A 24,452-nucleotide genomic window follows, 5' to 3' on the forward strand; every position below is an offset into this window, starting at 1 on the left:
AGTTTGTATTTAGTACACATCATGCATTTTGCAGAGAGGAAATGTTGTTGGACCCAGATATTAAAAGATGATTGGAAATGCACAGCTGTATCTGTCAAGTCTATCACTCAGAATGACAAGTGTTATCTCTGTTGCATAACCTCTTTTAAACTGTATTTGCAACAAAATTGTGCTGGATGATTGATACAGTGACATCATACATTTTTAAATATATATTGTATTAATGGCTTTTAAATAGATTTACACTGTATGAAAATAGAGAGATCTCATCCACTGAGGTTTGGAGAAATTATAACCTACATCCGTATTTTTCTTATTTTTTTTCTTAAGAAAAAAAATGCACTTTGTAAGAAGTGCATGGCATGCAAGAACTATCTTAGAGAAAGTGGAATAGAAATTCATGAGTTCAGGGCCCGGTTTCACTGGTAGCAGCATTGTCACTGTACATTTAATATTTGACCTTGACCTGTTTCGCTATCTGAACAACAGAGACAGTCAGCTCTGTCATAGGAGTGTTGTGAGGATTAATTAATGTTAGAATTTTTGAAGATCCAAAGTGAATTTGAAGTGATCTATGAAGTAAATTACTATTAAATGAACCATAACTTAAGTTGATTATGTGTCATGGGAGACTGCCTATTTGTGCCACTGTGGTTCCGTATCACTTAACACCTTGTCAGCCTACCTCAAATAATATGTTCATTAACTCTAAGCCTGAGAGGGTAGGTAGAGTTTATATGTTGACTCAAGAGTATAGACACAAAAAAAATGAAATGGGAGTCCTGTGGCATTCTTTGTCATTAAACAATGCCAGGTATGTAACTGTTGCATTTGCGGTGGCATAGCACTTGCTGCTGTAGCTTTACTTCCTTTATTTTGGGAGCTCATTTTGGCTGCGCACACAAACTCTCAAATGTACTTGTGAAAAAATGGCTAAACTTTTTGAAAACTGCAAAGGGGAGAAAGCTTTACACAAGTATTCCTTTATCTCTTACCTGAAACAAACTCATCTGCAATAATAGATCATGTCAATCTTTCTGACAGCATATAATGTTACTTTTTTAATCCTTCAAGTATTTATTTTGAATCTACTTCCTCTTGATATTATCTTTTTCTTAAAAAAAAAAAAAGGAAAGATGTATGTTCATAGATTACATTTGTTTGTGAACATATTTTAGGAAGATTCATTAAATCCTGAAATAGCTTATAATGGAAAAAACAGATGTGAAAGACTGAGCGTTATTTAGGAATACAGCAGGCAGAATGTGTTTTTTCTTTCACACTCATAGTCAACAAAATGTTCAAATAATTGTCTTTCTCAATTCAGAAGGAAAAATGAATTTGTCTATCAGTGCTTCAGTTTGATTTTTGACCATTTTTAGAGTGTTGTACAGATACTAGCTTCCAAATGAAAAGTTTTAAATCTTTCATTTAAAACAGCATTTGCACAAGAAGTTTTTGTGATTTCAAAAAACTTCACCCTTTTGGTGGGATTCAAAGAAACTTATTTATACCGTGGACACCTTCTTCTGTGTTTATAGCACAAATGCTTGATAACACTTAAAAACAAACAAACAAACAAAAAAAACAACAGTGCTGATATAAGAGTTTTTCAGTTTGCTGTGTGTGTTGTGGGGATGGCAGCAGAACTCCCCAGGCCATTCTGCAACAGTCAGAAGTGTCAATTTCCTCTGCCCAGAACTGGTGGGTGATGCAGGGGAGTAGATTGTGCTACTTGTGTCTGCAACTTAGGCATCTTCTGCCAATATGCACTAGTATAGCATGTGTGAGCCCATGGTTAGCTGGTGGATCCTGCTTTCGAGAGCTTCTGTGAACTGGGTAGGACTGCAGGATGGTCCAGGGACAAGTGGTGTATCAGGGTCTGGGGAAAAATGCTGTAGGTGCTTACAAACCTTTTCTCTCTTCTTCCTAATCCAAAAATCCTCCTATTCTTCCTCCTTTGTTTCTTGGGTACTTTCTGTGATAACCATCCCCATCTACAGTGGCCCTTCTGGGTGAGAACTTCTGTATGCAGGAGTTCTGTTCTATACAGAAGTCATTCAGCGAGGATGTATATTCTGTCTCACAGGTGTGGAATATGTGGGTCTAAGCCAAATTTCAAGTACTTTGTCTTCAACTATGAATACACCTTGCTTGTGCAGCTGAGTCAAAATGGAAAGTATTTTTATAATAGTTTGTAATCCTGGTTGTTGTTCATTCATAATGGGGATGGGGAGGAGAATTAATGAATTAAAAACAAAATTGAGGAGGAGGAGGTTTTTTCCAGAGTTCAGTCTTTGATGCAGTCACTTGTCCCTTTACCTCGTGTTCTTTTAATAATTTGCACTGTTAAGTTGCATAATGTCATTTATAATTGACAATATTTTAGATACAGTACTTCACCTCTTTTCATATGCTCTGTCTGTTCAAAATTTGGGTTGTAGCTTGTGGATAAATGGGAGTAGGAAATAAGCTGCTAGAGTGGAGAGAGGGAAGGGTGTTTTTAGGCAGTTACCTTGAGAGGTAGGGAAATTGCATCAAGAGGTTCAAGGTTCATGATCAGTGTTTTCAGACAGTTACCATGCAGGATAAGTTCCATGCAGGGAAGTTGCAGCAAGAGTTTGAAGGTCCCTGATTTATTATGACTTTAGTTCTACTTTGAGGAATTATATTTATATATATATATATATATATATATATATATATATTATTTTTTTGTACAGATCAGTCTTGAGAGGTGTTCTTTGTACTCACTGTAAAACAGAGCATCAGTTCGCCTGTGAACTCTCCCCTAATATAAAATTGTGTGCTAATAAAAACTAGTCCTGTTTTGTTATTTATGTATATTTTTTTTTATTTTTTAAACATATTTGATACAATTGTACTCCAGTCATGGGCATCGAAGTGACAGGTAAATTTTACCTCATTGGAAATCCAAACACCAACTTCATCATTGCTTTTTGGCTTGTCTTTTTGAATGTTTAAGCTCCATGTTGTCTGTGTATAGCTCACCTGAAGCTGTGAAGAATAGAAATTGGCTTTGGTTATGATTTTTTTTTCTGAGTAAGCGTGATTTTTGCTGCTTTTTTTCCTGATCTACATATGATTTTGAAAAAAAAAAAATGTTTATCTGATCATTCCTTCTACTTATTTTATATTAGCTTGTTAGTTTGCTGGTATCCTGTACTGATGTCAATTACAGAAGTGTCACCCTTATGCTTCAAGCAAACTATATTGGTTATTTTATAGTTCAGAGCATCACAGTTGGTTTGTTCACAGGTTTTTAATTTGCTTCACATTAATTATCGTTTGATGAACCCGAGAGTCATGAAGACTCTGTGTTCAATTTTTATGCATATTAGTGAGATACCAGTTCTGTCAATCTGTTCATTCACTTTCTAGTTGTTTCATCTCATGGATTTTTACTAGAAAAATGCCCTAAGAAGTCTGTAAGTCTAGGTCATCCTTGCTGAATGTTTGTTTATTGTGGTCTGATGTGAAAGTTTACTTCTATTAAAAACCTTGTTTATATCATGCTTTTGGAATGCAATTTTCCACAGTAACACTTTTGCAGATGTTTCTGTGTTAGGGTACTGCAGTGTTCGTTTGACTAAACTCAGTTTCACAACAGGACTGATGGTCGCCGCTGGTCTTTGGCCTCCCTTCCTTCTTCTGGATATGGTACAAATACACCCAGCTCGACTGTTTCTGTAAGTATCCAGAATAGCATACTATTACGTGCCTTATCTTCTTAACTGTAGCAAAGGTTCCTTTTTTTTTTTTTTTTTTTTTTTTTTTAAGAAAAGGCAATGTGATTTTTGTTTCGTGGTTTTTGTTTACTCTGTCTACTTGTTGTAGACTTTGAATTAATATGGGGTATAAAACTGTTTCACTGATACAGAAGAAGAACTTGAGGCAACTGGTGCTTTGCTTTTATGGATCTTCTTTCTCTGAATGGGAAGTGGCATTTAACTGCCTCCTTTTGATCTGTATAGCAGTAGTAGGGAAGACATGCTGCCTTATTTTAACCATATGGAAGTTAGGTATTCAGTTTCTAAGTCTTGCTTGCTATCAGAAACCACCCTACAACATGACTCATCCATCCTAGGCTAGACTGCTATCTTAAAATTAGATGAATCACACATTTGCCTGTCTTTTGAAATTGCAATAGTCAGATGTTAGTGCATGATATTAGAGGAGATATTTAGCTTTCTAGATGGCTATAATTAGAACAGAAGAATTCCTTAGAATGCGTAATAGGATAAATACGATAGTTTATGTTGTTAGTTTTTGCATGTTAGATCAGTCTTTTTGATGTGATCTTGTATCACACCCAGCCCCATTTTGTGTGCAGTCTAACTTTTGAAGTGCACCATGGCAGTGCATGTGATTGTGCTCCAATAATAAGATTAGGTGAGAGTAGTACGAATTTGTACTTCTGCATATGAGGAACTTATCTGTGCTGCAGAGGAAGCACCGAGTCGTCTTACAACCTGGAACTAAGCTATCTTTAGTGATAATTACACCTAAGACTAGGAAGATGCAACTGGAGAGGAAGGCTGCTTTGGAAATGGCAAATAGTGGGCTGTTTGGTTACGTCTCCCACAACAAAGGGCCTGGTCCTTGCAGATCTAACTATGACTCTTTGAAAAAGGGTGATTTTGTATTGTTAGCCTTGGTTTGTACCTATAGCATTGCACTGTTACAGAAAATGCTGTTTCATGGGTGGTAAATATTACTGGACACTTGATGTCTGTTTTTTTAAACGTTTCTATCAGAGTTTAAGTAAGCTTTCTCTTCTCTTGGATATGTTCTGTTTCTCTTATGAAGTAGTGGAATTCTACACCCTGTACTCTGGTAAAACTTGACCGTTTTATACTATGATCGACTCTATTTTATTTTTGTCCACAAATGCTCTGGAAAACTGAGTCATTTCTATTTCTTACAGTCTTCAACCCAGGTAGGGGTATTTTATGTATTTTATGAACTGCTCCTTAGCAGCACTGATTTTTGACCTCTGACCTGTATAGGTCATGCCTTTGCCAAGGAAATTGCTTTATTTCACATTAAGTCCTTAAGCACTTCCCATAGTGCTCACTCGTACACCTCTTCTTGGAACCGAAACAAATATGCTGTGTTCTTCACTTAAAATATACTGACGTAAAAGGGGTTGTCAGATAATAAGTAATTGCTATAGCAACTCCGTCATTGTTAGACGTAACAGCCTTATGCTAGAGAGGAAATGAAGAGATGTGTTAGAAACACATAAAAATACAGTTTTAATTTTCCATCGACGGGCATAGTTTTTTTCCTTGATAGCTGTAATTTTAAAATAGTAGGTCAGTTTTTTACTGCTTTCATTGGTCTATATTAAGTTTACTATGTGGATGGGCTGGAACATGGAACAATTTTTACATCATGTTCTCATTTCTTCTGGAAAAAAAAAATCACTCATGGAATTAATTATCTTAACCTTTGTGATTGTTTTTGAGTTCTGTCTTTGACATGAAAACTTCTTCTTTGACATGAAAACATGTTACAAATACTGAAATAGTTGTCTTGTGTAGCATTTAACGGTCTAATTTGTGGCAGTAAATCTATTTTCAAATTAAAAAGGTTGAATTTTGTTGAAGAAAGAAGTAGTATAGAATTGATGTCCTGTTTTATTTTTTTTTATTTCACTATTTCCTTGCTTTTCATTTTTTACCCACTGGATCACAGAATCACAAAACTGTAGGGGTTGGAAGGGACCACGAGATCATCAGGTCCACCCCCCCTACCAAAGCAGGTTCTCTAGAGCAGGCTGCCCAGGTAGGCATCCAGACAGGCCTTGAATATCTCCAGAGAAGGAGACTCCACAACCTCCCTGGGCAGCCTGTCCCAGTGCTCAGTCACCCTCACCGTGAAGAAGTTCTTTTGCATGTTGGTGCGGAACTTCCTGTAATCCATTTTTTGGCTGTAGCCCCTTGTCCTGTCCCAACAAAACAATGAAAATATGTTGGCCAAATCCCACTGGATGACACATTTGAATCAGAAAATGAAACTGGAAATCTGCCCATTTAACTGGTTTCATGTACTTTTTTAGAATCTGAAACAGCTAGCCCAGTGCAGCCTCATTCTCTGTATTTTTACAAATTCATAATGACAATGAGAGACCACTTAAGAAACAGTAATCTCAAGAATATATACAAAACAGTTCCTTTTCAGTGCAGGATGAATAAGATCCGCATTAATCTAGAGATTTATTAACTGTAGACCAGAAATGTTTTTTACACATTGCAGTAGATCACAGCTTTGATCTTTGCAAGCAACTAAAAGTCAAAGCAGTGACAGAAGGGTCGTGTAAGTAATTGTATCATGATTATGCTCAGATGAATACAGCAAACCATTTCCTTTTAACCTGTTTTGTTGTTGTTGTTTTATTTTGTTTTATGTTGGAAGTGAAGAGATTAATGGAATTATCAATTTAGTGGAAGTTCATGAGTTTCATACTCCAGTTCTCTAAACAAAGATGAAGTAAATACAGGGATGCTGTTCGTGTTTGTAGGAAGAAAATTCATGTGGCTAAAGCACACCTAGAGTTGAAGCTGGCTGTGTCTGTGAGAGAAAATAAGAAGGGTTTTTTTAGATATGTGAATGGAAAAAGGAGAACTAAAGAATACATAGGGCCGCTCCTTGACAGGGAAGGTCTTCTCACAGACGATGACATAGGCAAAGCAGAGACACTTAACGCCTTCTTTGCCTCTGTCTTCAATGCCGATGATGGGCTTCGGGACCCAGGGTGCCCTGAGCTGGAGGACCGGGACGGTGGGGATGACAAACTCCCAACCGACCCTGAACGTGTGCGGGATTTGCTACTCCACCTGGATCCCTACAAGTCCATGGGTCCGGATGGGATTCATCCCCGGGTGCTGAAAGAGCTGGCGGACGTCATCGCGGAACCTCTCTCAATTATTTTTCAACGATCCTGGGAGTCTGGAGAGGTCCCGGTAGACTGGAAGCTGGCAAATGTTGTGCCGATTTTCAAGAAGGGTCAGAAAGAAGACCCTAGCAATTACAGGCCTGTCAGTCTCACGTCAGTGCCTGGTAAAATCATGGAGAAGATGGTTCTCGAACGTATTGAGGCACCTGGGGGACAAAGCAGTCATTGGTCCCAGCCAGCATGGGTTTGTGAAGGGTAGGTCCTGCCTAACTAACCTGATTTCCTTTTATGATAAGATCACCCGTATGGTGGACCAAGGGAAACCAGCTGATGTGATTTTTTTGGACTTCAGCAAGGCTTTTGACACGGTTTCCCATAGGATCCTACTGGACAAAATGTCCACCATACAGCTAAATAAAAACATCATACGATGGGTGAGCAATTGGCTAACGGGCAGGGCCCAAAGGGTTATGGTGAATGGGGCTGCGTCAGGCTGGCGGGCAGTCACTAGTGGGGTCCCTCAAGGCTCCATTTTAGGGCCGGTACTTTTCAATATTTTTATAAACGATCTGGATGTAGGAATAGAAGGTATTTTGAGCAAGTTTGCTGATGACACCAAACTTGGAGGAGTTGTGGACTCCAATGAGGGTGGAAAGGCCTTGCAGAGGGATCTGGATAGGTTGGAGAGCTGGGCGATCGCCAACCGCATGAAGTTCAATAAGAGCAAGTGCCGGGTCCTGCACCTGGGACGGGGAAACCCTGGCTGCACGTACAGACTGGGCGATGAGACGCTGGAGAGCAGCCTAGAAGAGAGGGATCTGGGGGTCGTGGTAGACAGCAAGTTGAATATGAGCCAGCAGTGTGCCCTGGCAGCCAGGAGGGCCAACCGTGTCCTGGGGTGCATCAAGCACGGCATCGCTAGTAGGTCGAGGGAGGTGATTGTCCCGCTCTACTCTGCGCTGGTGCGGCCTCACCTCGAGTACTGTGTGCAGTTCTGGGCACCACAGTATATAAAGGACATGAAACTGTTGGAGAGTGTCCAGAGGAGGGCTACGAAGATGGTGAAAGGCCTGGAGGGGAAGACGTACGAGGAACGGCTGAGGGCACTGGGCCTGTTCAGCCTGGAGAAGAGGAGGCTGAGGGGAGACCTCATCGCAGTCTACAACTTCCTCGTAAGGGGGTGTCGAGAGGCAGGAGACCTTTTCTCCATTAACACCAGCGACAGGACCCGCGGGAACGGGGTTAAGCTGAGGCAGGGGAAGTTTAGGCTGGACATCAGGAGGGGGTTCTTCACAGAGAGGGTGGTTGCACACTGGAACAGGCTCCCCAGGGAAGTGGTCACTGCACCGAGCCTGACTGAATTTAAGAAGAGATTGGACTGTGCGCTTAGTCACATGGTCTGAACTTTTGGGTAGACCTGTGCGGTGTCAAGAGTTGGACTTGATGATCCTTAAGGGTCCCTTCCAACTCAGGATATTCTATGATTATGATTTAAATGAAAATAGCTCCTGTGAGGATTGTTCAATTGAAAATAAACTATTGCTGTGTCATATACCAAGAAACAAAGTAGGATCAGATCTTTCCAGCTAAAACATGCGGTCAGGATGATTATGCCTTTTTTAAGAGAAAGAGACTATAAAGAGGATAAAGCAAGAGAAAAATTGGTTGCACGTTTTTGCCAGTAGCCTGTTAGAAAATTATTTAGATATGTGAAGATAGGCTAGGGAGATCAGGAAATTCATTTTTGCAGTTACCTAAACTGGCATTGGCTGCAGATTTGAAGAACAGTTTGCCTTGGTGCACTGTGTTTGTGTATATATGTTAAATGCTATCTAGCTTTTGAAGCAGCTATTCTAGAAGGCCAAGAGAGCTTTTTTTTTTTTTTGGTGGGGGATGGGAGTGAAGAGTTCTGCTATGAGAACTCAGATCTGTTCAGAAGTTGCAATTCAGACCTCCAAGAAAATGTGCTCTGGACGTGTGATGATCCTGATGCAACCGAGAGTCCTTAGCAAAAGAAGTATTTTCCACTTTAATTCTGTTGGTTGCAGACTCTGTGACACTTTAAGTGTGGAAAACATGAGGAAGATTGTCTTCCTGTTGTTCCCAGAATCCCTTGAAGTTCAGGAGGTAGAGATTGATTTTATAGAAATACGTGTATGTGACAGTCTTTCCTGGGAAATTTTACTCCACTAGGATATTATTTAACTTAATGGTAGTGGCTCTTGGATTAACCATGAGGTTAACTGCAACTAGTTGCCTTAGTATGAGATAGGAAAGAATATAGTTAGTGCTATGTGCTGAATTATGCATAGTGTTGTGCTACAGCTGAAATGCATAAATGAGTTACTGTGGTTTGACAAATTACTACCCATCAAGTGAACTGCAGTAAATTCTTGGTATATATGCTTCTTAGTCTGCAGCAAAGCCAAGGTAATGCAGTCTGGTTAAATTTAACCTGTTCTAATGTGATGAAACCTTCCCGTGTAGACCAGTCCAGTGAAAGTTTACTTCTGAGCAGTGTCTTTTTTTTTTCCATTTCAAGAGATGATTTCATGAGATCTAGTGTGATAACTAATGTTTTCTTCAGTTCCTAAAATTAGGATATATTCAGTTTTTGCCACACAAGTTGCTAGGGAATTAGGAAGACTGACTCATTTCTGTGCTTAACAGCTTGGATATTACCTGCTGACCTTAGCAGTGCATGAGAACATCTATACAATATGAAAGTTTACTCTTTTCTTTCACTTGGGATAACATAGCAAAGCTGTTCTTACTGTGCTGGTCTCCAATAAAAAAGCAGCGAGGCAGGGTCTTGATGTCCCATATGATAAGACAAAAGAACAATAATTTGCACACAAAGATTGATATCAGATATCTGTCAAAGATTGACACAAACACTAGAGCATCTACAGTATTAGTCCAGGCTAGCAAGGCTGGTTGTTAATGCATTGACCCGTGGACACATTCTTCACAAAGACATCAAATCCAAGCTGAGCAAAGTAGTTTCGAAGTTCTTCTGCTAAACAGTTAATGTGGTTTAGGTAGCTAGCTATGCTGCATAAAAGGCAGCACTGTGTTATATAGGGTGGCTTTACACGCAGTTTTGCAAGGCTAGTTATTGTAGTAACAATTTCAATCTCATAACTGTCTATATTCATTTTTAAATGAAATGGGTGGTTTAAATATAATCCTTTTCATTTCCTTCAGCCATAGAAACTATCTTGATAAAGGCATTAAGTTCTTTCATGTCATTTTATATGTACAGCTTTTAAAAGAAAATAGCATATGATTTTTTTCTACAAGAATTTAGATATTTTATTTTTTTCTAAACTTCATTAATAGCTTACATTTGGATAATGAAATAACTTCTGTGTGTGGAATTTAAATCTGTATGGTGGCAATAAGTTGTACTCTGCAGCTATCGTTCTATCTTATGTAAATAATTAATTTTCAGCAGACACACTTTTAAATATTCCTTAAAATATTGGTGCATATTACTGACGCCAGATGTCTTCTTTGCCTTAGACAGAGGAAATGTGAACTTCTGAAATGCAACGGCTTTCTTCCGAGACTGAAGTTGTTTTTATACCCTGTATTTAGCTCATTAAGTTGAGACTAATTATTTTTCTTCTTTAATTTGGTAGCTAAGCATGGGAAACAGTAACTAGTTTTTATATTAAATGGCTTCATTCATGAACAGTGAATATAATCTTGAAAATGCCTTTTCACTCTGATAGAAGCTTGTGTTCTGTTCTGCTCTTGTAGTCATCCTGTTCATCCCAAGAAAAGCTGCACCAGTTACCATACCAACCAACACCTGATGAACTACACTTTTTATCTAAACATTTCTGTACCACTGAAAGCATTGCAAGTGATAACAGGTGCAGGACCACTGCAATGCGTCCGCGCTCCAGAAGTCTCAGGTGAGTTCCTCTGTCTAGTAAGAGGGGCTGAATCTAAATTTCTAAACATTATGGTTTTGTGCACTGAGAACGTTCTCTATTTTCAAAATCTGGGTCTTAAAGGAGGCAACTAACCTGTATAAAATGTCTTGGTGAGCTAGTCCGTGCTGATCTAACTACTCTTCTAGAGTTGGAACTGTTTACAGAATATAGTTTTTCCTTGCAAAATAATTTGAAATGTATTCATATTCATAGAGCGTCTGGAAAGAAATGCAGTGAAGAAATTGGCAGGGAGTTGGGGGGAATGTATTCATATGTTTTTTGTGTGTGTTCAATTATGCCCTTTTAGATAGCTGAAACTCACTTGTTTTGCTCTTTCAAGAAACTCTTATGTATGTGTATAAGAAGCCCTAATGTACACATTGCGATAAAGACAGTCCTTTAGGGAAGGGCATTACTTTTGTGGAGTCTTATTCCACATCTTTTATACCATACTTGGATGAGCTGGTTTTCCCAGCCCAGGAAAGTCAGGTGGAGATTTTTAAAGGAAATGGTAACTAAGAACGAGGCTCGTGATAGTAAGAAGGGTTTTCCTGGGTTAGCAAAGGCTGTGGTTACCTGTTATGGATGGTTTTGCTGCAAGTCTCATGCTTTGTTTTTTTCCAGGCACAGTGTCTTGGCCATTGATGGAACCTATGCCTATGTGTGGCATTATTTGTAGGAAGTCAGATTGGAGATAATTGTTTTGATTTTTCTTTTATTTTCTAATTCAAAAATAGGTTAAAAAAAAAAAAACTTCTGAACATTTTCACTTGCAGATAATAGAGTTCTTGGTCAGGTCTTGCTGTTTTAACTGTATGTAACCTTCAAAGGGGTGGGTGTAGTCATACATCTAATCAGCTGTTAAATATATATCTCTGTCTTCCTTCTGAGGGGAAAAAAAAAAAAAAAGTAATGCCATGAGTGTTGCAAAGCTGCATGTATCCCAAACTGTAGTTGTAAACTAAGAAAATAACATCTGACAGTTATATGTCAAATACATGAACTATTTTTTAAGGCCTGGTCAGAAATAGCAGAAAGGAACCAAGCATGCCACTGATCAGAGGATGTACCTGTCTAGTGAAGCACGTGCTGACTTTTTGGTGCAAATAAGCTATGCAGAAATATAAGTACTAATTCTAGCTCATGCTGAGACAAGTTTAAAGAGATAATTTGCTTTGCTTGCAGCCCTGGACGTTCTCCTGCCTGCTGTGACAATGAAATAATTATGATGAACCATGTCTACAAAGAAAGGTTCCCAAAGGTAATGAATTATATTTAAGATATGCAATATCTAAATTGATAGGCAACATAGGTTTTAAGTAAATGGTGTTTTTGTTATGGGAACTAATGATCCAAGGCTTTAATGGCTTTCATAAAGCATCACCAACCTCTTATTAGAAGGATAAAATCACAATAAGGAAAATCCCTGCTGAGAAGAACTGGACATTCATTTGACAAAGCTGCTGAACTGGTTTTGAAATTAATCATGCTGGTAATACATTCTGCTGGTTGGAAAGCAACTATATGTTCAATTTCAATAGGTGCTGTGTACTTGGGGTTAATGTATACTGAAATAGTAAGCTGAGACTGTTTTTGCAGCTCAGTCTTGTACAGAATCTGCTGATATACCTGCAAATTTCTTTCTTCAGTGCCATTTCTCCCTTTCTGCAAAACCTCGTTATGCACTTACTTTAAAGGTGAAAATCAGTACATAGTTGTGAGAGTTTGACTGAGATATCAAATCAGGAAATGTTGCTGTCTTGTCCAGAGATCTGAGACAAAAATGAGTTCTTTGGTGCAGGCACATTGCAAGGTGCACTGTGATCTCAGTTTTTCATAGAATTTTGATGATTCTTGGCAAATAAAATAAGGTTAAGCTGGTATCACTACAAAAATGCCTATGAGTAGGAAAAAAAAATCTTCATTTTTCTTCACAGAAATTTCTTTATGGAAGTATGAAGATATTTGTAGAGGGATTGAGCAGCAATCAGTAGTGTGAAATGATCTGCTCATTTCACTGGGTGATGTATGAATTAAGGGGTGTAGGTTTACTTCTTAAAAAGAAAAATACTGCAATATCTTTATTCTTTTTAAGTATGTGCAACTGACAGAAACAGTCAGTTGGATCTATAAAGCAAGCATACCCATCAACGTGCAGACACATCTAACAGGATCCGTGAGCCTGTAATCAGTTAATGTGCTTTCAAACTCTGAGCTCAGTTTCAAAACTTTTAACATTTTTGTGGTATAACCTGTACAAAAGGAAAGGAGATATTCTGGTCTGTAGCACCTACAGTTTATACAAAACAGCCAAACACGTTCATGAGTTCTCATTGCTTTTATTTTGATTTGGACTTATTTTTACGGTCATGAGTGTTAACTAATTATTTTAGTGAACAGTATAAGATCAGTGTTTAAGACTTGCAGCAGACAGCAGGATTCACATAATAGACCAGTAAGGTGATTGCTTTTCTGAACTGATAACTGAGGAAATGTCATCTGCTATTTTGTTTTTCTATTTCCCTGTTTTTTTGCTTCAGTCATTTCACATATTTTGTGTAGGTAATTTCTTAGGCACTACAGAAACGTTGTAAAGCTGGAAGTAAGCTTTGAGGTTGTAAGGCTGATCTAATGTATCATGTATTCACTTGTATATAGGCCACAGCTCAGATGGAGGAGAGGCTTCAGGACATTATAACAAATCATTCTCCAGAAAACGTCCTTCCACTGGCAGATGGAGTGCTTAGTTTTACCCACCATCAGATCACAGAACTGGCTCGAGACTGTTTGGATAAATCCCACCAGGGCCTCATCACATCACGATACTTCCTTGAATTACAGCAGAAATTAGACAAATTGCTACAAGAGGTATGAGCTGTGAGAATGCTGTTACATATGGTAGAAAAGTAATTTAAATATGTTTGCCTAAGAGTTGCTGTCTTGAAACATTTATGACTGTTGCACTCAATTGTCAGTGTTCATGGCAGTTTTAGTCTAGGTAATGACAACGACAAGGACCAAAAGGCATCCTACTGTAGTCTGGGATAAGTAGGTTGTAAATTCGGAAACAACGTTTTCTGATGCAGTGCAAGTTATAAATTGCTTACAGAAGTGTGTGAATAAGCCCTAAATGAGGAGGCTTGCTGTACCATTTAATGTGGATAAACAAGAAAAAATACTCTTTCCACTTTATCAGCCCTACTAATTGCCTTCTGTGTTGACAAAGGAGACAGCAACCTTTACGTTTTTGTTATGTGGAGGTTATTTGGTTATTTAATTAATTATTTATTTAATTCATAGTTAAACTGTTTATTAGCAGAAATTGTCAGTTCTAAAAGCATTGAAACTTCCATAGAATAGCCAGCTAAATGTAGTAAGAAAAACATGAAACTTGCTAAAGAAATGTGCAGCGCTGTAAGTGAGCATGGTTTATAGATGTATCATTTCTAGAACAAGTGAGTATGCTGAATGCTGTAAATGTTGTTTGTATAGGACTTGATAGTACATTATAAACCAAACTTAACGTGATAAACCAGCAGATTTGATAGACTTGAAATTTTCCCACTGAGATATTAAGATGTTATGCCTGTGTTATGTTCTGGTCTTTTCTTCTGTTTCCTTTTAAATGCAGGAGCAGTTACTAAAGCTTTTGGTCATTTTTTTTTTGTGTGTGTCCTGTATTTTACTGTTTTCTGTTCAGTGAATATATGTATTTTATTGATTTCTACAACTACTGTATTTTGAATCTTCTCATAAAGCAATGCAAAATCTAAGACATCAGCGAAGTATTTCAGCATTATTGAAACTCTACTCTGAGCAGGGAAATAAGAGCTTGCTTACTAGTCAAAAAGGAGTTTGAACTAGTGACCTTTTTGAGAAATACATTTTTATGATGTCAAAGTGCAGGCAGAGTTGGCAAGTTGGCTAGAGATATCTCACTAGGAATTATGTTATGGTAGTGATAATGTCAAAACACAAAGAAACACGTCTTAAAAGCTAAGATGCACTGAACTGTATATGTAAACAATATATCCCTTAAAATGGCTGTACAGCAAGTATAGTTTAGAGTACAAGTTGGCACATTCATTTAAAAACAGTAACAAAAAACCCTCCAGTTATTCTCCAAGCTCTATATAAAGCAGTGTATAGATGTTAAAAACAAAACAAAATAAAAAAACAATCATTTTGTCATGTTCTATCATGCAAATTCTATATTATGTTAAAATTTTCTGCTTTGCAAAGATATAATTCCTTACAATGTTAAGGCTCAACTTTTGAGTAAGTGCAAATGGTTATCTGTCAATAGTGTAATATGATGGAAGGAAAACTTTCTGCTTTGCTTAACTCAGCTGTGGGCACTCAGTTGTACTTTGGATTCATGTGACACATTTGTTATCAATTCCCAGCTGTGACTTTCAGGAGAAAGCTGTGACTTTCAGGAGAAAGCTGTGCTTCCTACTGCTAGCTGGCACATTGTGATTATTTTGCATAAGCTGGGGAAGACTCCTTCGATGCTTGAGCAGTTTGGTTCAGTTGACATTTTTATAAGTCTACGATCAAGAGGCTGCGAGGATCTGAATGCTTTCCTGTTTTCATCTTTCTTTAATGTAATGTTTAGTAAGTCTTTTTTCACATACACGCCTGAGTGCAAAACTTTACGAAGTTGCTTTAAATTTTTCTGGTGATTAAAACAGGCAGACATTTTGTTTACAAAAGAGTTCTCTGGACTTGGTTGGTAGTGTGCAGAATACAAATGCTTGTGTCCAATTAAGGTTCTTCTAAAATCTATTGCAGAGTGCTAGTTGATGTTTATGCCTTTTTTCTTGATTTCTTTTCCAAGCTTTACAGATTAACTTTTTTCAAATATTTGGTGTATTTTTAAATGATAGTGCTTATGTTGAGAGCAGCATGTAGCTTCATTTTTTGTAGGATTTTTAATTACAAAAATACAATGTAAGTTATATTTTATATGAAAAGTACTTAGATGGCCATATTAATCATTTTCAAAATGTTAGATTCTTAGTTTTCTTTCAATTCCTTTTGTGATTTTGAATAAGAAAGGTGAGGAAAACTTCAGTTTATACTATTAAGAACAAAGAAATACTCTGATATTTGAAAGGCTATTGGTATGTTTTAGTTAGAATGAGGATCATATGGCTTCTTTGTATTTATTAGCATCCTCAGATTATACCTTTTCTTCTTGGAGGTGAAAGTTTAAGAGAACCATTTTGTGTATCTTTTAAACCTTTCAGAACTATTTTTTTCTACAGCATTCTTTTTTGTCATCACCTTCATAGAACTCGAGTTTAAATTATCTTCCTCTCGCACATACATGTATGTGGGCTCTCTATCCAGGAAGTGGTATAGCCTCCTGTTTTGTTTTTGTTAATTTTCATCTCATCCTAAAACTGTTAACTAAAACTGAACTATTTGTACAACAGTACGTATAGACAGATGATGTATTGAATTGTATTTCCTTTTGTGAAACTGATAACAGAAAGTACGTAATTAAAAAATGCAGATATATCATTTTTAGGCACTTTTACTTCATTTTTGCAGTGACATGATTGCACAAATTGGATTCCTTCAGTTTGAAATTACAGTGTTGCTATCCTTACCATTGTCATTGGTATCTTGATAATGATTTACCATTTATCTAAAGTACATGCTTCAAAACCTGCAATTATGTTTCCTAGTTGTGCATTGAATACGTTTTGTTTAATTTTTCCCTTTATGTTCAATTTTCAGGCACAGGAGCGATCAGAGAGTGGAGAACTGGCATATATTAAGCAACTGGTCAGAAAAATCCTAATAGTTATCGCTCGTCCTGCTCGCTTACTAGAATGCCTGGTAAGGTGATGCTACTATAAGTAGGTTTTCTTACTTGTTACTCTGGGAAATTTTTTGGATTAGTATTCAAGGCCATTTACAATCACTTCCTGAAATGTCAAACAACTGGGCAGGGCTTCATTGTTGGTGAGATCCTTTTTACTTTTATCACAGAAATGTGAGACTGACAGGGAACTCCTGCAGTTGTGTCTGGCTCCCCACTATTGCAAATACTATGTTATTAAATCCCTTTCATAAATTTGGGAAGCTCTAGTTTAAAACCACTTGGGTTTTTCTGTTGTTTTGTTAGACTTTGCTATTCTCTTGGGAAGACTTTTCTTGAATCATAATTGCTTCGTGGTTTTTCCGTTGTTGTTGTTCTTACTAGTTTCATCATTTTGTTGCACTGAACAGTTGCCAGAGCTATAAGCAGCTTGTTGTTAGCTCTGCAGTACCTAATCTGGGGGGAAGGGTTAGGGTGTCTGGACACACAGGTAGCCTGAATTATTCTGGGGACCAGGAGAAACAGAATAGTTAACTTATGCATGAGCGTAGCATGGATGTTGCCAGGCTGGGCTAGCTTATGCCAGGCCACCTGGGTGTGTGTCTGCTTTGCCTGCCCCTGCTGTGAGAGCTGAGGAGGCTCAGGTGCGGGAAGTTGCTCCTACGCACAGCGCCAACGTGCTTCAGTTGTTCAGTGGAAGTAATAAATGCTCACAGAACACAGTGTACTCAGGAGGATGGTGTAGACACCCAAATACCATGTAAGAGCCAGCCTGACTCCAACAGGCCTGGCAGGAAGCCTGAGCTGACTTTGAGCTGCTGTGCTTGCCAATACCAGGATCACAGTGTTGACACTGCACACGGCTATTTGAGGCTGGCAAGACTCTGTGTATGTGGGAGCTGCTAACCTGCTGCTAGACTCAAGTTATGCCTGAAAGTGTCATAACTGCATTTGCATGCCACTGAATCTGAGCTAGTCAGTCTTTCCAACCTGATCTTGGCTCTGCACTGTGTTTCTTCATCTGTGGCACAGTTAATCCACAACCTGGATCATTCAGCCATGGGCATTTTGAGAGCTGGCTCTGTTTTGTTTTGGAAATACCATGTCTCAGTGTTCCCAGCTGCAATTTGTCCATGACTTGCAGTTCAGAAGAAATCTGAGATACGGTGTGTGCTCTGGAGCAGAACATAAAAGATGTAAAAAATAATGTCAGGTTCTAGAGAAGAGGGCGCCTTAGCATGTATTACCTCTACTATCAAATCCAAGCTTGCTTTATGCCTTCACCCAGTCCCCTGAAATGCTTATTCAGTCATATCTAGAATCCACTTCCATGCTTCATTCTCAAGGTTCACATAATCCTTCTCCAGCCTTTTATCCAATTTCTTATAATGTCTTGCTTCCCTCTGGTCCATGTCCTCATCATTGCACATCCAAAAATGTCCTTACATGCATTCTTTGTGGCACTTGGTCTTCACTTCAGATGCTCCCCTCCTCCTTCCCACCCGATCTTGTTCCCAGTCTTATATTTTAATTCAAATGCTTTCCTAGTGACCCATTTGCCCACTAGTTCTTTCTCCCTAAATATTAAGTTTTATAGTTAGCTTGTCCAAATCTCCATTGACTTAGTCCCCAGTTACTACTCCTGGGATTTTTCCCAGCCTACTTCCTCTTGCACACTACACTTGAAGTGGAGCTGCTCTACATCCTGTGTTGGTCCCTTTACTGGCCCTGCTGAGTGGAAGGGACAGTGTTGTCAGACCAGGAAAAGAGGTCTCGATCTCTCTCTCTCTCTGTCTCTCTCAGTTCAGGTGCGTAGTTGCTTCCAGCTGTTTAGCTTTTCAGAACAGCAATGGCAGAGAAAGCCAGCACAGCTTCTTTGGAGTGTTCTTACTTCAGACAGAGATTTAAGCTGGGATATAACTCTGCATTGCATGCTTGTCCAGAGGCAGGTAGCTTGAACAAATGTAGGCAGACAGTCACAAAATTACGTTTCATATGCAAGATGTTAAAGCCTTACACCATAAAGGTCACTGGAACTGTTTAATCTTGCAAAAACAATATTTTTCCACAGCTTCTCTCTAGAAAATTTAGAATAATATTGGCTAATATTTAAAAGGTCTGTCTGAAATAGATACCAGGTATGGAAAATTTCAGCCTCTGTAAGAAAGTTCATAGCATTACAGGAAATAAATCCAGTGTTTTTATCATGAGGAGTTTCATGTACTGTACCGTAATGCAGTCAGTTTTCTTACGGCAATCTTAGCTCAGGTGTTTGTGGTATATGAGTTCCTATTTTTATTCACACATTAATCATATAAAAATCATATAAATAAAGGTTTTTTAGTTTCATGTGCCAAGAGCTACTGCCAAATGTTGAAAGATTTTTTTCCATTTTCAGTGACTTCAGTACATGAAGAATGAAACATAAAAGTAGAAGTAAAGATAAGGAAATAAATTTTGTGTTTATAATATTTGCATATATATCTAGATGTATACATGTTTGTATGTGTATGCATTACACATACTTATCTGGTTAAAGGTATCTGTTCTGAAATTACCTTGACTTACTAACAAGTGGAGGAGAAACTATACCTACCACTGCTGCTGGTAAGGAGAAGTTGTTTTCGTGATGAAGGCAAATAGCTTATGTCTACATGCATATCATCACATTGTCGTGTTCATCAGTGTCAGAGACTAACATATAAGAGATTCAGCATGTCAAATGAAAAGAGTAAGGCTAAAACAGCCTGAAATACTTAGTTACACATTTCAGGTTTCTAGGCTGTTTAGTAGTCTCCAAAGACCTTGAGTTAAGTAAGAGAGTTTTGGTATTTAATGGTTTTGTGGTAAATCCATTGAAGAAGGCTGCAGATGTTATAAATAGTTTCATGAAAAATTAAAAAAAAATAAAATTGTTTCTTATAAGACTGAAAATACCATAGGCATTTCACTTCAGAAACACTGCAAGTCCTCCTGGTAGCTGCAGTGGTTTGGATGTTTCCAAAATAAAGCACGATATGTAATCTCTCAAGTTAATTTCTCTTCCAGATTGGGATGTTGAGTTCCCAAATCCTGAGTAGCCTAAGGAGCTAGTGCAGGAGTCTGGTGACCTAGCAGGCAGACAAAAGCCCCAGGAAGTTATGGCAGTGGAAGAAATAATCAAGGAAGGTAACAAGCTTAGCTGCCTCCCTGGCTTCTACTGAAATTTTTGGTAGAATTGACTTGCTCTATCAAAACTCTGTTTAGTTGTGCCAGTGTTTCATCACTGCGTATTGTGTTCATGTGGTAAGGCTTTGGTAGCAGGGGGCCTGAAGGGGTGGCTGCTGTGAGAAGAGCCCAGCAGCTGCCTATGTCAGAGCCAAGCAGATTTAAGAAAGTGAAAAAGCAGAAAACAACAACAAACAAAAACACCAGTTGTGAGAGGGAGGAGTGAGAAAATGTGAGAGAACCAGAAAATGTGAGACGGCAGGAGGTGCTCCAGGCAGGCAGCAGCAGTTCCCCTGTGGCCTGTGGAGAGGCCCCTGGTGGAGCAGGCTGTCCCCCTGCAGCCCATGGGTCCCACATGGAGCAGATCTCCACGCTGCAGCCCCCCCATGGGTGAAGGAGCCCCCGGTGGAGCAGGTGGATGTGGCCTGGAGGAGGCTGCGGCCCATGGAGAGCCCCCGCAGGAGCAGGCCCCGGGCCGGAGCTGCAGCCCGTGGAGAGGAGCCCCCGCAGGAGCAGGGGGTCTGGGGGGAGCTGCCGCTCACCTGTGGGGGACCCGTGCTGGAGCAGTTTGCTCCTGGGGGATGGATGGACCCTGTGGGACAGAGCTGTGTGGGAGCAGGTCTTGAAGAGCTGCTGCGTGTGGGCAGACCCCACAGGCTTATTTTGGGAAGGACGGCATCCCGTGGGAGGGACCCCATGGGGAGCAGGGGCATGAGCATGGGAAAGGAACAGCAGAGATGAAGTTTACTGACTGACCCCCATTCGCCGTTGCCCTGCACTGTGTTAATTGGTAAGAGGTAGAAGAATGGAGATTTAAGTTGAGTCTGGTAAGAAAGAGGGGGGCAGGTGTTTGTAGTTTGCATTTGTTTCTCACTGCTTTTCTCAGTTTTGAGTTGGCAATAAATTAAATGAATCTTTCCCAAGCCAAGTGCTTTGCCCATGATGGTAATTGGTGTGTGATCTCCCTGTCCTCTGAATCCATGAGTGCTTTTCATTTTATTTCTCCCCATCCTGCTGAGAAGTGAGAGAGTGGCTTAGTGGACATTGGACAGCTAGCCAAGGTTAATCCAGCACATTGACTGGAAAACATCTTAGTGGCTCTTACTGTATTAAGTATTGCTCCTGTTGTGGTGTATTGTTGGGAAGAACATCTTTAAGGATATAGAGGCTGTATGAAAGAAGCTTTGATATGAATTCATAGAGAAAGGTAATGAAAGGCTTTTTTGAATTTAAAAAAAAAAAAAAGGAAAATACCCTTTTATTAATCATGCTTTTTCTGTTCAATCCTTCCCTATTTGTAAATTCTCTTAAGGTAGTTAAATAAATTCATTTCCAAGCGAGTTAGAGGATAGGCAGGGATTATGGTAAATATTTTTTTCTCACCGTTGGGGGCTTGCCTGTTACACATGGGATAAATTACAGTAGTAATGTAGTTGATTCACAAAATATGATGTTTCTTCTCTAGTTTTGGATCAGTTGGATGAATGAAGCTGAAATGTTTTTTTTGCAAGTTAGAATTTTGTCTTCATTTTAAAGTCAGTGATACATTTAGTTGCATTTTCCATAAAGTACAGTGCATATATAATGATTTAAAACATTTCAAAATTTCATTCAGAAGTGAAAACAAAGCAATATATTTATGTAGTTTCATTAGCAGATTTTTAATATGCAATGCACAGATACACTACATTTATGTAGAAAGTACACATAGTTCAATAGTAGATTTTTGTGTGCAAGCAGCTGCAGGGAGATGAAGTTGTCTTGTGTGAGATCTTGTCACTTAATGAATTGTTGGTTATAGGTCATTTCACTGAATGTTGTGGGAAGTTTTGGGGGCAAAACACTTCCTATTAATAAAATAGTGCTCTGAAAGAATGGTATGACATTTCATGGCTTACAGCATATTACATTGTATAGGAATTGTAATAGAATAATAGGTTACTATTAAGAGTAATGTGGTATTGTTTTTAATAAGGGAAATGAAAAATATTTGCAATAGAAACAAAAAAGGAGATTGTTATATTAGGTTCTAAGGCTTCAGTTTCTGCAAGGAGAATGATGATGATTCTTTTTTCTTCCAGGAATTTGATCCTGAAGAGTTTTACTATCTGTTGGAAGCTGCAGAGGGCCATGCTAAAGAAGGGCAAGGCATTAAAACAGACATCCCTCGATACATTATTAGTCAGCTGGGATTAAATAAAGATCCTCTAGAAGGTAAGTGCACCTCTTTGTCCAGCTACAGACTGCCAGATGCTTCTTTCTCAATGTATTTATTTGTTGTGATACTAAAGATGTTAGCACAACAAGCATTCTCTAATCCATTGAGTTTTCTCAGAAACTCAAAGGCATTAAAAAGCCACCTGAGATTTTCTCCTATGAATACCATTCACAAATACATTGTTTCAATTATATTCATCTTCTTCCAGTCTTGCCGTGTAACTTCCTTATTTTAACTCTAGTTGAAATTTACAGGTATAATTTGATAGCCACTATTATCCAGCGATAGGTAATAACTGACACTGGACTAAACTTTTACTTGCCTTTCAGTATCCCTAGCTTCCCACTTCTTACACTCCCTGAAAAGTATGTCTTCTATTAAAATCATGAAAATTTACTTTCCTGATTAACTTAATTATCCATGAGGACTTCTATAGGGGGAAACTGGGTTCCTGTGGAGATACTGTAATTGCAAAACATTTTTTGTTGTTTGATTCTTGTTTTAAGGACAGTGTTGGGTAAACTAAAATTACTTGTCTCCTAACCAGACCATTCTCTCTTCCATTCTGAGACCAAGTTCTATCACTGGTGAAAAGTGGAAATTGATTTGTTGCATTCTGCACTAGTCCTGCAGTTAGAAAGTCCAGCAGAAGTGTCATCATGGAAAATTGGTCTAGCTAGTGCCATTTTGGCCCAGGACAAGGAAGATTTCTAGCGGAGGAATTGATAACACAAAACAATAGTAATAATATGTGACAGACTTCTTTAAAAAATAAAAAATAAAAAAATCTTATGATGCAAGATTGCATTTCATTAAATCTAAGGAGTAGGATATTACATGGTAAAAGAAATTTATTTTTTTGTTCAGCTTAAGCAGCTTGTGAAGTTCAGCACTGCCATGTGTTGTCAGGAATTTGGTTAGATCTGATTCAATTCATATTATATTGAAATATGTAAAAGAAGTTGAGTCTATTATTAGTCTTCCTCCTATCTTCACAGGAAAAAAAAAACATCCAAATATTGTTTTTAATCTTAGATGTAGATTAAAGCAATGTCACTGCTTTTTGCAGGGATTCAGACTTCAGGAAGGATGCAGGGCAGATCAGGAAAAAAAACAAATTTAATGTAATGTGATCTTGTATCTGTCATGTAGTACTGGGATAGACAAAGAAGTAGCTCAACTCTCTGCAAGACAGAGGTGTCTGCTGGATTTGGTGAGGTGTTGGTTTGGCCTAAAATGACAAATCATAAATTCTTCACTGATAAAGTCTGCAAGCTAGAGTTTCATAGGTTGAGAGCTTAGTGTTACTGCCCTTGATTCTGTTACGTGAACCTTAGCTTGCTGTTTGAATCTTTCTGTCCACTTGGCTAGAAGTGTTCCTCAGCAAGAGTTAGAAATCTGGCACTAAGTTAGTTTTATGATGTCTTCAAACAATTTTAAGCAGCTTATTTGGGACAGAAGTCTGGAGACAAGGTTACATACAAGTAAAGGATACTATTTTCTCAGACTGCGTATTTATTTTATGTGAGTGTACTTCATCTAGAACAGGTCCTATAATTGCATTTCATAAATTGAATATTGATGAGTATTACTTAAAATTTGAAACATTCTGGGATAATTGATTTTTTTTCCTCTGGGGAAAAAATGGGCTATATGGTTTATCAGTAAATTCTGAGAGGTATATGACGTATGGGTTGCTGATCATTCAATTGAAGACTTGGGTAATTAAATTGCTTTGTATATCATTTTAAATGTTAACATGTATGTAGATCTGTAGTCAAATAATTCAGGCAACGTGATTCCTGTTACTGCTTTCCTGTTTCCCCAGAAAAAGTGACATTTAAAAGCAGTATAAGTCACTGTGCCTTGACTTCCTGAATGATCTTAGTTTTAAATTAGTACTTCTGTATAAAAGGACATCCCATAAGCAAAAATAAAAAGAATGGCACTATGAGTTTATGCCCTTGAGTAAATCATGTACAGAGAGAATTATTTGGAAGCACTGTAGTCATTAGTATAAAAATATTGCAGGAAGATCATTTGCTTGAGAGAGCTTTTAAATTTCTTTTATCCAAAAATGGAAAAATTTTTAAAAATATTTTAAAAGCAGAAGAGTCAGAAATCCTTCAAGTATATATATATATACACACATATATACTTGAAGGATTATATCATACATCATTATATTATATATTATATTATTATATATACTTGATATCCACTTACCCTGATACACAGAATTGTATTTCCAAATAAGCTGTTCAATTATGCCTGCAGTGTTTGTAAATGTTCGTGGAAGGGATTTCACTCCTCTGCAGAGAAAAACAG

The 24,452-nt window shown here is 38.2% G+C and overlaps 1 protein-coding gene across 14 annotated transcripts in view; it reads left to right on the forward strand.

The window, feature by feature from the left end:
• Window positions 1-24,452, forward strand: part of MAST4 (microtubule associated serine/threonine kinase family member 4) — a 293,964-nt gene that overhangs the window by 228,447 nt on the left and 41,065 nt on the right. For all 14 annotated transcript variants that reach the window (XM_038170079.2, XM_038170081.2, XM_038170080.2 and 11 more), the window contains 6 exons: window positions 3,632-3,710; window positions 10,688-10,845; window positions 12,052-12,127; window positions 13,525-13,734; window positions 16,615-16,716; window positions 21,988-22,120. In XM_038170079.2, the coding sequence (XP_038026007.1) occupies window positions 3,632-3,710; window positions 10,688-10,845; window positions 12,052-12,127; window positions 13,525-13,734; window positions 16,615-16,716; window positions 21,988-22,120 (758 nt within the window). The remainder of the gene's footprint in view (window positions 1-3,631; window positions 3,711-10,687; window positions 10,846-12,051; window positions 12,128-13,524; window positions 13,735-16,614; window positions 16,717-21,987; window positions 22,121-24,452) is intronic.

This window comes from Anas platyrhynchos, chromosome Z (genome assembly GCF_047663525.1).
Source record: "Anas platyrhynchos isolate ZD024472 breed Pekin duck chromosome Z, IASCAAS_PekinDuck_T2T, whole genome shotgun sequence".
Classification (NCBI taxonomy): domain Eukaryota; kingdom Metazoa; phylum Chordata; class Aves; order Anseriformes; family Anatidae; genus Anas; species Anas platyrhynchos.